The sequence below is a fragment of the Etheostoma cragini genome, chromosome 14 (genome assembly GCF_013103735.1).
Source record: "Etheostoma cragini isolate CJK2018 chromosome 14, CSU_Ecrag_1.0, whole genome shotgun sequence".
Taxonomy (NCBI): Eukaryota; Metazoa; Chordata; class Actinopteri; order Perciformes; family Percidae; genus Etheostoma; species Etheostoma cragini.
Window position 1 is genome coordinate 502,057 of NC_048420.1, and position 12,229 is coordinate 514,285.

General features: G+C 40.7%; 1 protein-coding gene across 2 annotated transcripts in view; it reads left to right on the top strand.

Moving 5' to 3' along the window:
- Positions 1-12,229, top strand: part of LOC117956692 (septin-7) — a 38,109-nt gene that overhangs the window by 17,418 nt on the left and 8,462 nt on the right. For both annotated transcript variants that reach the window (XM_034891906.1, XM_034891907.1), the window contains exons 5-9: positions 5,791-5,891; positions 6,358-6,492; positions 8,117-8,234; positions 9,306-9,398; positions 10,392-10,488. In XM_034891906.1, coding sequence (XP_034747797.1) covers positions 5,791-5,891; positions 6,358-6,492; positions 8,117-8,234; positions 9,306-9,398; positions 10,392-10,488 — 544 coding nt within the window. The remainder of the gene's footprint in view (positions 1-5,790; positions 5,892-6,357; positions 6,493-8,116; positions 8,235-9,305; positions 9,399-10,391; positions 10,489-12,229) is intronic.

A 12,229-nucleotide genomic window follows, 5' to 3' on the forward strand; every position in this document is an offset into this window, starting at 1 on the left:
TTGGAAAAAGGCTGCAATGAAACAAAGAGTGAAAAATTTAAAGGGGTCTGAATACTTTCCGTACCCACTGTATCTGGACATAACTTACCCCATATATCTGGACATATATTGGAAATGGCATAGAACGATGCATAGTTGGCCTCAGAGCTACAGATGCCTTGATTGAAAATAATTGTATTAGATCTAAGAAGGGTGCTTAATGGCTCTATATATTTACAGTGTCACAATGATAGTAGATCTCATACACCTCCATTAAAGTATGTACCGCACAAACCCCAAACAGACAGACAACTTCCTGTGATGATGTACTGATAAAACGAGTCACGTGACTGCCCCTCCTTATCCGAGAAGAGAAGCTTTTTCTTAGTTATTGGAGGACAGCATGGCTTTCCAATGACTGGTTATTGTTTCACACAGGCCCTAGTTGGATCCATGGGTGTTCCTGATCCTCCTCTGATTTGTCACCACTTTGCAATGCCCTGGTTAAGCTGTAGTAATGTAGTGTATTAGAGATCCCTTTTGTCCCCAGGTTACTTTTGTCTCTTGACAGGTGCAACTGCAACCCGGTCTTCTCTTTCAAAGAGTAACCCCAAGCTGAGAAGCTCTGTTTCACTCACCCCTGATCGTTATAGCTTTTGACACCACATAATTAAATATTGTCATTTACACTAGTAATTTCAAACTATACCCAGTCCCACTAACTACCCAGTTATTCTGTTGATTTCCAATAAAGCAATGGAACACATAAGTAACCACTTTTACATATACATATAATTCCAGTTTTTGCCCTTATTTGATAAAAGACAATATCCCAGCCTTACAAACTGCCCTAAACTGTAGCAAACTGCAGGGAAAAGCCCCAATTGAGATGCATATTTCAAATGAGCTGTATGCATATTAAAACAATGCTGCTGAAACCAGAATAATTTTGCCATATCCCACTTGTCTTAATTGGAAAGTGCTAAATTGGGTTAGAGTAATATGCAGTTTACGTGAACCATATTAAATTTGGAATTCTGTCATATAATAGGAATAATAGTGGGATATTAGTGTATATAACCCTACTCACTGTCTGAGAATTTTTCCCACCAGGCAACCAATGTTAAATCTTTTGTGAAATATATATGTGAAATCGAGCAATGCCACACTTTGAAACTGCAGGTGTGACTGTGCCAGGAATGCAGTGGCCGCCTGCAGCAGTGCTGAATGTGAGGCGTGTGGTTTATCCCCTGAATGCTGGGGCTTTGTTGCTGTTTGCAGAGGAGAAGGGCTTGGCAGTTTCCTCAAATAGAGCTCACAGCTGCATAGCTTTACTCGAGCTTCCCTTTAAAGAGTGAAAGGTGATACTGTTGGTGTGAAGGAGCTCCAACAGGCTTCCCTCTCCTGTCCTCTGCCTGTGGTGTTGAGTTAGTGTACAGGGACGAGGATCTTCCCTTCACCTGTTCCTTGTGATCTACTACTTTGCTGTAATCTCCTAATCCCTGGCAACACACTAAGGGGCTCTGTCTGCCCTCGCCCCACTGTGGCTTCCAATTAGTTTACATGCCTATAACAATTCCTCAGCTTTTATTAAAGGTTTAAATGAGATTTAGATGATGTGTACTTCTTTAATCTCCCAAACTGAAAGCTAGAAGACTCTCCGAGATGATAAATATGGAGAATAGAGCACTCTTTTCTCTCTCTCGCTCTCTTTCTCTCTGGGAACCACAAACTAATTACATTTCAAATAATTGTGGCCACTTTTTTCCAAGTCATTCCAAAGAATGTTATGAAACCCACGCGATTGCTGTGTGTAATAGATTCCAATTCATAATTGAAAAGAAGCGAGAGATAAAAAGGCAGGTTGGCGGCCAGAATGGGCGTTAACTGTTGGAGGTGATGGAGCAGGGCGGACGTCACTGTTCCTGGAGAACAGGCAAGGGCAGAGACTTGGTGACTAGCCAGCAAACTGCCTTATGCACTGAGCTCAGTCTTGTCCTTGCCAATGCACAGACATGCCTTGCTTTTTATATCAAGACACATGCTTCTGCTTCAGGGGAATTTTAGAGATTAAAAGAACAAGATAATATGATGAGGTAAATAGTTTCATATAAAAGACTCTCACCAAACACTGTGGCCTTGTAAATAAGGCTGCACAATTAATCACACTTTAATCGAAGTCACACTGTGACAGCATTTGCCTAGTAGATGGTGCTAATATTGGACTCCGGGACAACATTGACAGTTTTTAATGAAAATGAGAATAATGATACAAAAATGATCATCCTCTCCAATATCGGGAATCATATTGCAATATCAGTCAAATTTTTCTCATATTGTTAACCTTCATCCAAAATAACAGTTGTTTTTAAACAGTTTGTCTAACTAGTTAACCGGAGAAGGGCTGGCACTTTCAAAAAGAATACCTGGCAGGTGATTGGACGAGCTCTCACGAAAGTCAGTCAGGAGACGAGCAAAATTATCTTTTCCTTGGCCAGAAGCCCCGTGCCGTTCTTTGTTTATTTTTCAATGAAGAAATACTCTTCAGTTCTGAAATAACTGATGCTATTGCGGCATCTACGCTAATCTGTTTAAGAGCCGCACACACACAGCTAAACCACGCCTGGAGCTGCCAGGAGCCCCCACGGACCTCTGACTGATCTGAAGTACAGGGGGTTGCACTACAGGGATCACACTACATGAAGCCTTACAAGATGGATTTTTGGTGTAATATTGCGAGAATCCAGCTGTCCTGCAAAGTAAAGAAATTGTAGATTCAGCCTCACTACGACGGGAGTAATGTCCCTGACTCCAGTTTGTGTTGCTGTGACAACAGTTACCCTTTAAGAGAGCCACTTAATGAACATACAGAGTGCCATATACAAAAAAAAAATCAGACACTGTCTGACATATTCTTATCTACAATTTTAAAATCAAAGGCCCCACTCTGTCACGGTTACATGGTCGTGAAGGAATTGCAGATTCTTTTTGATGTTCTCTTCTTTTCCTCATGAGTCATGTATGCTCTCTAAGTATGTTCCAGCCACCTTGCAGTATTTAAGATTGAATGGCATTCATAAGGTCTATAAAAATGTTTTAGCGTGTAATGTTTTTATATTAATGAACGTCAGTTACATTCAAGCTGTCTTGAATGAGTTGCTTTGAACTGAGAGCTACGTTTGGCAACTTAACTTGGCAGAAACTCAAGTAAAGATACTTAACTCTTCTGACGAGTCCATGTTTTTCTAATCCTCCGTATCCTCCTTGGCTACTTGCAACAGCATGGAAGGTGGGAGTGAAGCGTGATCACAGAAGGCTTGTATCATGTGGATGTTGTTGTCAATACTTAGAACTCCTCATGAGGTATACAGCAACTACACACTATAATTTGTTAGTTGAAGATACGTGCACACACTTTATGACACTCATTGGGTAATGTCTGTGTTGGCAGCCAGGCTCCCACTAGCAGCTCTGGTCACAGGTCAGTTAATAGAGTGTGATGGATAGATTTGAGTACACAATAGATGCCTGTAAGTGGTGGGTGGGGGGTAAGGGGTAAGGGGTAAGGGGTGAGTGTCTACCATGCTGGGGAATCTTGAGCTGTGACAGATTGTGAATGACAGTTGGCCCAAACACTAAAGGGCAGCTGGTATTGTCCATTCTGCTCACTGGCATGGCTCATTGAGACTAGGGCTGCCCGACACAAGGAACATATGTGGTAAAGTTAAATACGATGATTACAATATTACGTGCAATGACCAAACGGATATTAAAGTGCTCTCACTTCTGCCTTTTGCTGCTTTGCAACATATTGTTGAGACAAAACAAATGAAAAGAAATCACTTTTAACAAATTGAACATTGAAACAAATATAAAAGGCAATGACAGTACTTTAAAGTGCAGTTTTCTACAGATACCTCTTTCAACTGACATAAAAGTGTGTCTTTTGTCCATATGTCACAGCCCAGTTTCAATGTGTTTATTGCGCTTATTAATATTGCGATGGCAATAAAGAAACCATTTATTGTGCAGACCTAATTGAGACCCATAAAAATAGCAGAGCCCTCCTGTGCATCTTAAAATGTCCTCTGTAAAAAAAATAAAGGTCTGCGTAGGCATTAATTCTAGGAGTGGCCAATATATAAAGTCTCCTATCATTGTAAATACATTTTATACTGCATTATAAGACATTGTCACAGTTGAGAAGAAACATTATATCTTCATATTGGACTCAATTGTCCTTGTTTGAGGAGTTTTGTTGTGTAACCGAGATGTGGTGAGAGGCAGCCCAGCCCCAGTCACCATGCATACCGCGGGCATTCTGTAGTGCTACCTAAGTGTAAGGTATCGGCTCATTCAAGCTGAGGTTGAACTCAAATGTGGCCAACCCCTCGGGAAATGCTATCTCTATGTATTCTACAACTCTGCTATGCAAACTCTTCACGGCACTCATCATATGGCTCAAAGTGACCCCTCAAGAAAGATTTATGTTCAGAGCTGGACTGGTATCAAAGGTTACACATGGGGTACAGTGTTGTCCCTAGGTTTGGGGAAAACATATGTAGGTGCACATATTTGGTGGTTTTTTTTGGGATACTTCTAGAAAATTGTGTGTGTTTTTTTCACATCCTTTTGGATCATTATTATTATCATACTATCTGTGTCTAAACGTTGGAAAAGCTGATCATTTAAGACAAAACCGGCTATTTAAAAAAAGCCCACTTGGGGATTAACTACAGTCATTAGAACTGATTCATTTAATCAAGTCATTTAGTTAGGTTTGATGCTTACATTAGATTTTTACATGAATTTGGCCTGGGTGCTGTGCCTAAGGCTTCTAACTGTAGGGGTGTTTGAATGTCAACGTTTGCCTGCTAGCTGCTGTGTGGACCTGGCTTGACCTCGGTTGTTCCAAGTGTTTCTCATCACTTGCTCAGATCTGCTGATTTAAATCAAAGTTTATCTGCTGATCCCGAGTTGTGCGTTGACCCCCACGCTGTTCAAAGCCCAGCCCTTGTGGCCTCTCTGCTGCGTTCAGAGGCAGCTTTGTTCACCGCCGTCTTCAACTGCAACTCTTGTCTTCCTCCCTGCTTCCATCTGTCCCAACATTCAGCACACATCTAAGACTTTATGCTCAGTGGTTGTGAAAATAGTTTAGGTTCACTTTGCTAATGGGTTGGCAGAACTGTTTTACTTCTGCTCTGTTTTGTGTGTATTTAAGTACATTGGATGAGTAAAGAAGTAGCCAGCTGAGGAAACGATATTTGATATTTCATGTCTTTTCAATTTGGTGTCTTGATTCCCTTTTAAAATATGTTCAAATCAGTTTAATTAAGGGGGTTATTAATAAAACACATGATTATACATGGGATATGCCGTGTCTCTTCACTGGTAGTAAATCCACTTTTCTGAAAACAGGTGTTTGATTGGAAATAAAGAATAAAATATAAACGAGTATTTGGCATCAAGCATCACAGGCTGCAGCACACACAGCCGTTTTGAGGCTGCCAACCTGTAAACCTTTTTATTTATTTGGTTTTTAATTTATGGTTGTACAGAAATCCATGCCTCTTGCACTCACACAGCACCTCCACCAAGCAATCAGATGTGGACATAAATGACTTTGAAGCATAAATAGCATAAGGGAATTGACGGTATTTTGTGCTGACAGTGTAAAGGGGTTGCTTAAATCTCGTTGCACAGGGACTGCACCTGTTTAAAATGACAATAAAGGCTTTCTATTCTATTCTATCCTAAACAGTAATTGACTGTCGGGTCAACGCAGATTTATACCATCCTTTGTGTTTGCAGGTGGAGCAGTCGAAGGTCCTGGTAAAGGAAGGAGGAGTGCACCTTCTGCTCACCATCGTTGACACCCCCGGCTTCGGGGATGCCGTTGATAACAGTAACTGGTGAGCTCAAGCCTTCTCTCATTGGCTAATTTAAGTTACTGTAACACTCTCAAAACCTGTGACCATCCAAGTCTTAATAAGGTTTGGAAGTAGCCGTGTTTCTCCTTCTGAGCGTGCATGTCTACCTCAGCCGGACACACTGTTGGCTGGTTGGTTTGTGTACAGTAACCATAGCAACACACAGAGCTCACCGTAAAGCGGGAGTAATTCAACTACACGTTGCTCGGCTGATGCTTGGTACTGTTGCATCACTCCCCCCCTGCATGACCTGAATCAAATTTGTTATATTTTCATATTCAGAATAGTAATGGAATGTTAGTGTGCATGTTAACATACTCACTGTCCCTGACATTGATGGATTTACCGGGAATAATCCAGTTAGAAATGACATCAAACAGTAACTGGACATGGTGGTCAGAAAGTCCTTAATCTTGTTTTTCCCATCCTCCATGCTGTGTGGTCCCAGCTGGCAGCCGGTCATCGACTACATTGACAGTAAGTTTGAGGATTACCTCAACGCAGAGTCCCGGGTCAACAGGCGGCTGATGCCCGACAGCAGAGTGCAGTGCTGCCTGTATTTCATCGCTCCGTCCGGACACGGGTAGGTTCTACAGGGATCCTACTCATCAGGGAATTGCTACAATTGTGCCAAACTTTCTGGTTTTTTTTCTCCAATCAGGAGACTTAAAATAGGAAACAAAAACAGTCAAACTAAAGAAAACTATACCCAACATTCAAACGAATCCAGCCTCTTTAAATCAATACAGCAGTTAGGTCATAAACTATTTTCAATATTCCTTTTCTTCAATTTATGAGTGAAAACATTTTCTTTCACTCTTAGCTGGTAAGTCATATTTCTACAGGGTAAATCCCTTCTGTAATTTCTAGCCAAAGTTTTATAGTCAGGAGTATAGTTTCTTGTAATTGCTTTTTTACTTGTGATTAATAGTATCTTGTCTAAATATCTGTCATAACCCATGACAGTGTGGCCTTTCAAAACATGTGCTAATACAATATTTTGCCATCCTAAACACAGTCAAAGATGAGTTATGTTATGTATTTGCAATGCAATGCAGGACTTTAATACGGAGTTCAACTGTATTAGAGATGTATAGTTGTTTGAAATGTTCTGTTTATTAATCTGCCTCCAGACCAGTATAGTCAGGGTTTTCCCTGCACTTGAAGTTACTTTATTTGTCCCCCAGTGGGGCAGTTGTTGTCTGTAAAGTACAAATTACACACAATCATACACACAATACAGAGATTGCCTAACTTGCAGACAGTTTAAAAACAATAAAACGAAGAAAGCCGTTCAAGGAATAGTAAGTCAATGAATGATAATTACTACTTCATTACTCACTCCCCCGTCACATGGGAGGGAATAAGCAGCAGAGGTGCAGATTTCAGCTGATGTGTTCCAGTGTTGCTCAGCTGCTGCCTCTTTCTCTGGCCAGCAGTTACTGTTAGTAGTCCTGGCCCAGGCTCTGCCTGCCCCCTCCTACCAGGCCACCATGCAGGAATAACACTGCTGTTATCTGTCCTGAGTTCGCTGACCTGGAGACCCCATTCCTCACATCTGTGTCTGCTTTGACCACTGCCAAACAAACACACACACACACACACTCTTAGCGTGGCGATTTTTACACACTGAGCCACACTGTTGCCCACGGCAAAAGGTGGTTTTGCAGTCCAGTGCTGTTGAGCCTGTTGGCCCACGGTGACCCGGCCTGGGTCTGACCTCAGACAACATCTGCCCCTGAGCTGTGTGTGTATTTGTGTGTCAGGGTTGGAACATTAGACCAGCATTGGCCTTCTATCAATGCAAAATTCTTTACCTGCTCATATCTGTTAACCGCTTCTTGAGCCGCTTAAAAGCTTTTAATAAATGTAGTCTATGCATATGATATGGACAAGGCGTTGCATAGTCTGTCCACCACTTTAGCATGTCTGCTCGATATCTGATGAAGGATTGGGGTCATTTTAGATTTGTCACAGTAATTGTATTACATATTGGACGTTTAAACAGTGAAAAACAGTATTGTTAAAACAAACAATTTTATTCAATTGAAAAACAGTTTTCCACAATAACAATAAATAGGTTTTAAAATCTATTTCTTAAATGATAGTTCTAATAATGCGTTCCATTTTTACTCGGACAACGGATTTTCCGAGTTCAAAGTGTTAACCATAAAACTGTCTTGTTTCTTTGCTTCTTTCTTTCTCAGACTGAAGCCCCTCGATATTGAATTTATGAAACGGCTACATGAAAAAGTAAACATCATCCCCCTCATCGCAAAAGCAGACACAATGACTCCTGAGGAGTGTCAACAGTTCAAGAAACAGGTGTGTGTGTGTGTGTGTGTGTGTGTGTGTGTGTGTGTGTGTGTGTTTCTTCAAATGTTATTATTTGGTTCAGAGTCTGTCCTCCGTTAATGTGGCTAAATGACTGTGCCAGGTCTGCTGTCACTGTAGACCTCCACAGCTTTGTGCTTTTGACTCCCTAACAAGTCCACTTTAAGGATGTTAACCCACAGTAAGAAATTTGACCAGATCAGTTTAAGTTGCAAAATGTAATACTATAGTCTCGCTTTGCCAGACTCTCCTCACACAACTTATTATCAGTAATAATAATGAACGTCCATACATTCTAGCCCATACCAAATGAGTGGCTCCGAAGCTAATTAAGACAATCAACTCTTACAACTCTCTCTGGATGTCTCAGCATGGCTATGTTCAGGAGATATGCCCCCACAGAAACTCGGGTGAAGATAATGACCTCTTTTGAAGAGTTCATCATGTTTTTTTATCCTCTTTGTCCTCCTTGGCTTCTAACCGCTGTGTGGAGGAGGTGCGGGGGTGAAGTGTGATCTCGGAAGGCTTGTATCATGTAGATGCAACAACAGTATTGTTGTTATTACTTAGAATTCTTTATGTGGAAAAAGAAACTACACACTATAGCTTTAATAAAGACTGGTCCTTTCATTTTTATTTTTTAATTCAACATGCAGCTTGTTGTATTCTAACAGAAGACTTTAATATTCATTTACCGCAACTTAGCGCTGGGCAATATGGAAGATATCTAATATCACAATATTTTTGACCACATACCTCAATGTGGATACCGCAACAATATCATAGTGTAAATAATATCCTTATTGCGATATTTTCCTTGATATTGTGCTGCCCTAATGTAAAGTGTACACTCTGTATTGATGCCCGGAGACTGTCTGTGTACATGTGATGGTAGTGTCAATGTGATCAATGAGCAGGTGTGTGTATTGAATAACCTCCAGCGGGACAATTGATGTCTCTGGACTCATTTGTCCCACATCCAGGACAGCTCGCTCTACATCCCCTCTCATCTGTTTTTCCATTTCCCCTTGCCTCTCCCCATTCCCTCTCTGCTGAGTGCAGATCATGAAAGAAATCCAGGAGCACAAAATCAAAATCTACGAGTTCCCAGAGACAGATGATGAGGAGGAGATGAAGATGGTCAGGAAAATCAAGGTCTGTTAAGTATTAAAGTCTTACATTTATTATTCTATAAAATAAGGACTTAAAAGTACTGAGTGTTGTTAACAAAGCTCTTAAATGTTGTCTTGTCCTTTTGTAGGATTAAATAAATATCATGTCCTATATAAATATTTAGTTTGGGTAAATTGACTTTATTTAGTATTTTTACTTTGATAGCGTTAGATCTCTATTAGCCTTAGACTATTAGAATTTTAGGGCCCTATCTTGCACCGGCACAGTGCGAAGCCCAACGCAAGTGTCTGATTGATTTAAGACAGACGCAGTCCTCAGTTTCTTGTCAAGTGCCAACGTCGTTTAAATACCAAATGCTCCTGCGCCCATGTGTGCGCCCATGGGTGTACTGGTCATACGGGGAGGTGTGTTCAGGTACATACTGGGAGTATTGCTATCTTCAGGCAAGGGGGAAAGTGATCAGGCCATTGACCAACATCAACCTCAATAAAGCAGCATTTCATTTAACAGCAAAGTAATAAAATGCTCCTAGGCTTATGCACAGCGGCACACTATGCCTGCTACACACACAGGGACGAACAGCAGCACACACACATGCAAAAGATAAAAAATAAAAATAGGTGTGAAATAAGAAATATATCACTTTACGCTCGAGCAGATCAGTTTCTTCTCCTGAACATCTCTCCTTCCTGCTCAGTAAATCCTCCATCATCTGAGGTCTAAACACACCTGGGGACCCTTAGAATGCAAACACCCCTCACAATAATGTTTTACTAAGTTCAGGTAACGTTACTTGGTAAACACTTCTTTTCTCAGCCTAAAATCCACACTGATTTTATATTCTATGGCCGTGAAGTTGGCAGTAAAGTTCCTCCTAGAGGGTATTAAAAATGACTTGGACAATCCTTGGAGTACTCTGATTTCTGTCAAGCATTTATGTTAGCGACCCGTGCCAGATTACAGTGTATTTTTAGCCATTGTGCAACGGTTGTGTCTCGTCTCTCTTCGCTGCAGGACCGTTTACCGTTGGCTGTAGTCGGTAGTAACACCATCATCGAGGTCAGTGGGAAGAGAGTGCGCGGGAGGCAGTACCCCTGGGGTGTGGCTGAAGGTGAGATCAAAGGGCAACTGATCCCAGCCGAGAAATTGATGCACTAAGTGGAGTCTCTCTGTCACACGCACACACACACACACACACACACACACACACACACACACAGACAGACCACAGTTTCCACTGTTGTTAGATTATTGAGCTGACATGTGTAGATAAAGCAGTAACACAATCAATGTTCTCATTTTTTGTTCTCATTCCAATATCAGCGCACACACTAACACACTGTGGTACTGTGTTATTGTGTAATCGCAGTACTGGGGCTGGGTATTGGTACTTGGTACCTTAAGTTATCAACAGAAAAAGATAACCCAGTACTGAGTAGTATCAAAACATCTCCATATCTGCATTATTGGTGATATTTATGAGAACTCTCATTGTGTTCATATTTTATTAAGTGCAAAATGACAGACAAACTGTTTGATAATGAACGCCAGTTAATGTAATCTCATGTCATAGTTTTGTTTGATCTGACTGAGAGAAATGAAAGCCTCAAGGAAGAAAATCACGAGCCAGCAATACTGATAAAATGAAGAGAAAAACAACACAGCAGTGGGAAATTAGACATTTTTTCTCTTTAGCACAGGATATGAGAGCCCTGTTTGACCTGACGCAGGAAGTTGCTGTCACATTGTGGTGACACGTAGGAAGCATGACAGACATATTCAGCTTAAAGATGAGCAGACCGCCGCACTGTGAACGTGACAGAGGTGTCTGCTGTGATGAATGGGAGGCAGTGAAGGGAACATTCTGGACCTTGTAGATTATGCGGTTGTCGTCTCAGAAGACCAACGGCTGAAAACCTGAGTGCATTCCCGCCTGGCGTTAAACTGATTATTACATTTGCTAATCGTGAAAATATAAACTGAAGAAAAAGCAAGCAACGTTTTATAATGTCAACCTCTTCTTTTGCATCTGGGCCAAATTCTCAGTAGTCGGTCTAGCTAGGCTGGCAATGGATTTCACTTCTTTTATTTTTTATAGGAAACAAGTCAGAGGAAAACTGTGAATTTAATTGTGAATAGATGTAAAAAATGCAACATTGAAAGACATGGGGATGAAAGAAAAAGAGAAATTTGGGTTACACTTGAAGTTTTCAACATAAGAAGTTTTCTTCTAAAACGTGTGATGACATAACGCTTTTTTAGTAAGTGTCGTTCGGTTTTGTCATGACAAGTTATGGTTATTATCAGGCTTAGGGTCCATGCTTAATGACTGTCATGACTGTGTCATGTCACTCTTATGTAGAAAACTTCAATTAAAGTTTCTGTGCCGCTGCAAAAAGCAGAGAAAATTTACATTTAAGAACTGAGTAAAGCCCCCCCCCCCCCCCCCAGACAGATTTGTGCTTGTGTATTTTATTAATATTTTATTTTTTTCTTATTTTTGCTAAAAATGGCTCTTTTAATAGGAAAGGTTGCTGACCCCTGGCATAGTGGACTACTTATTGGCGGGCAGACCTGGAAGAAGTATTCAGATCCTTTACTTAAGTAAAAGTACTGATACCACACTGTAAACATACTCTTTGAAAATGTTACTTAGGTAAAAGTATGCAAGTATCATCAGGACAATGTATTGACGCATTCCACATGGAAGTACTCAATGCAGAAAAATCCTCACATTTCGGTTGTAATTGTAGGCTCTTATATTGTTGGGTAGTTTCATTAATAATAAATCATCACATTTTATAAACTACATATGTTTGTTTCCAACAATCTCCATTTGTAAAGTAACTAGT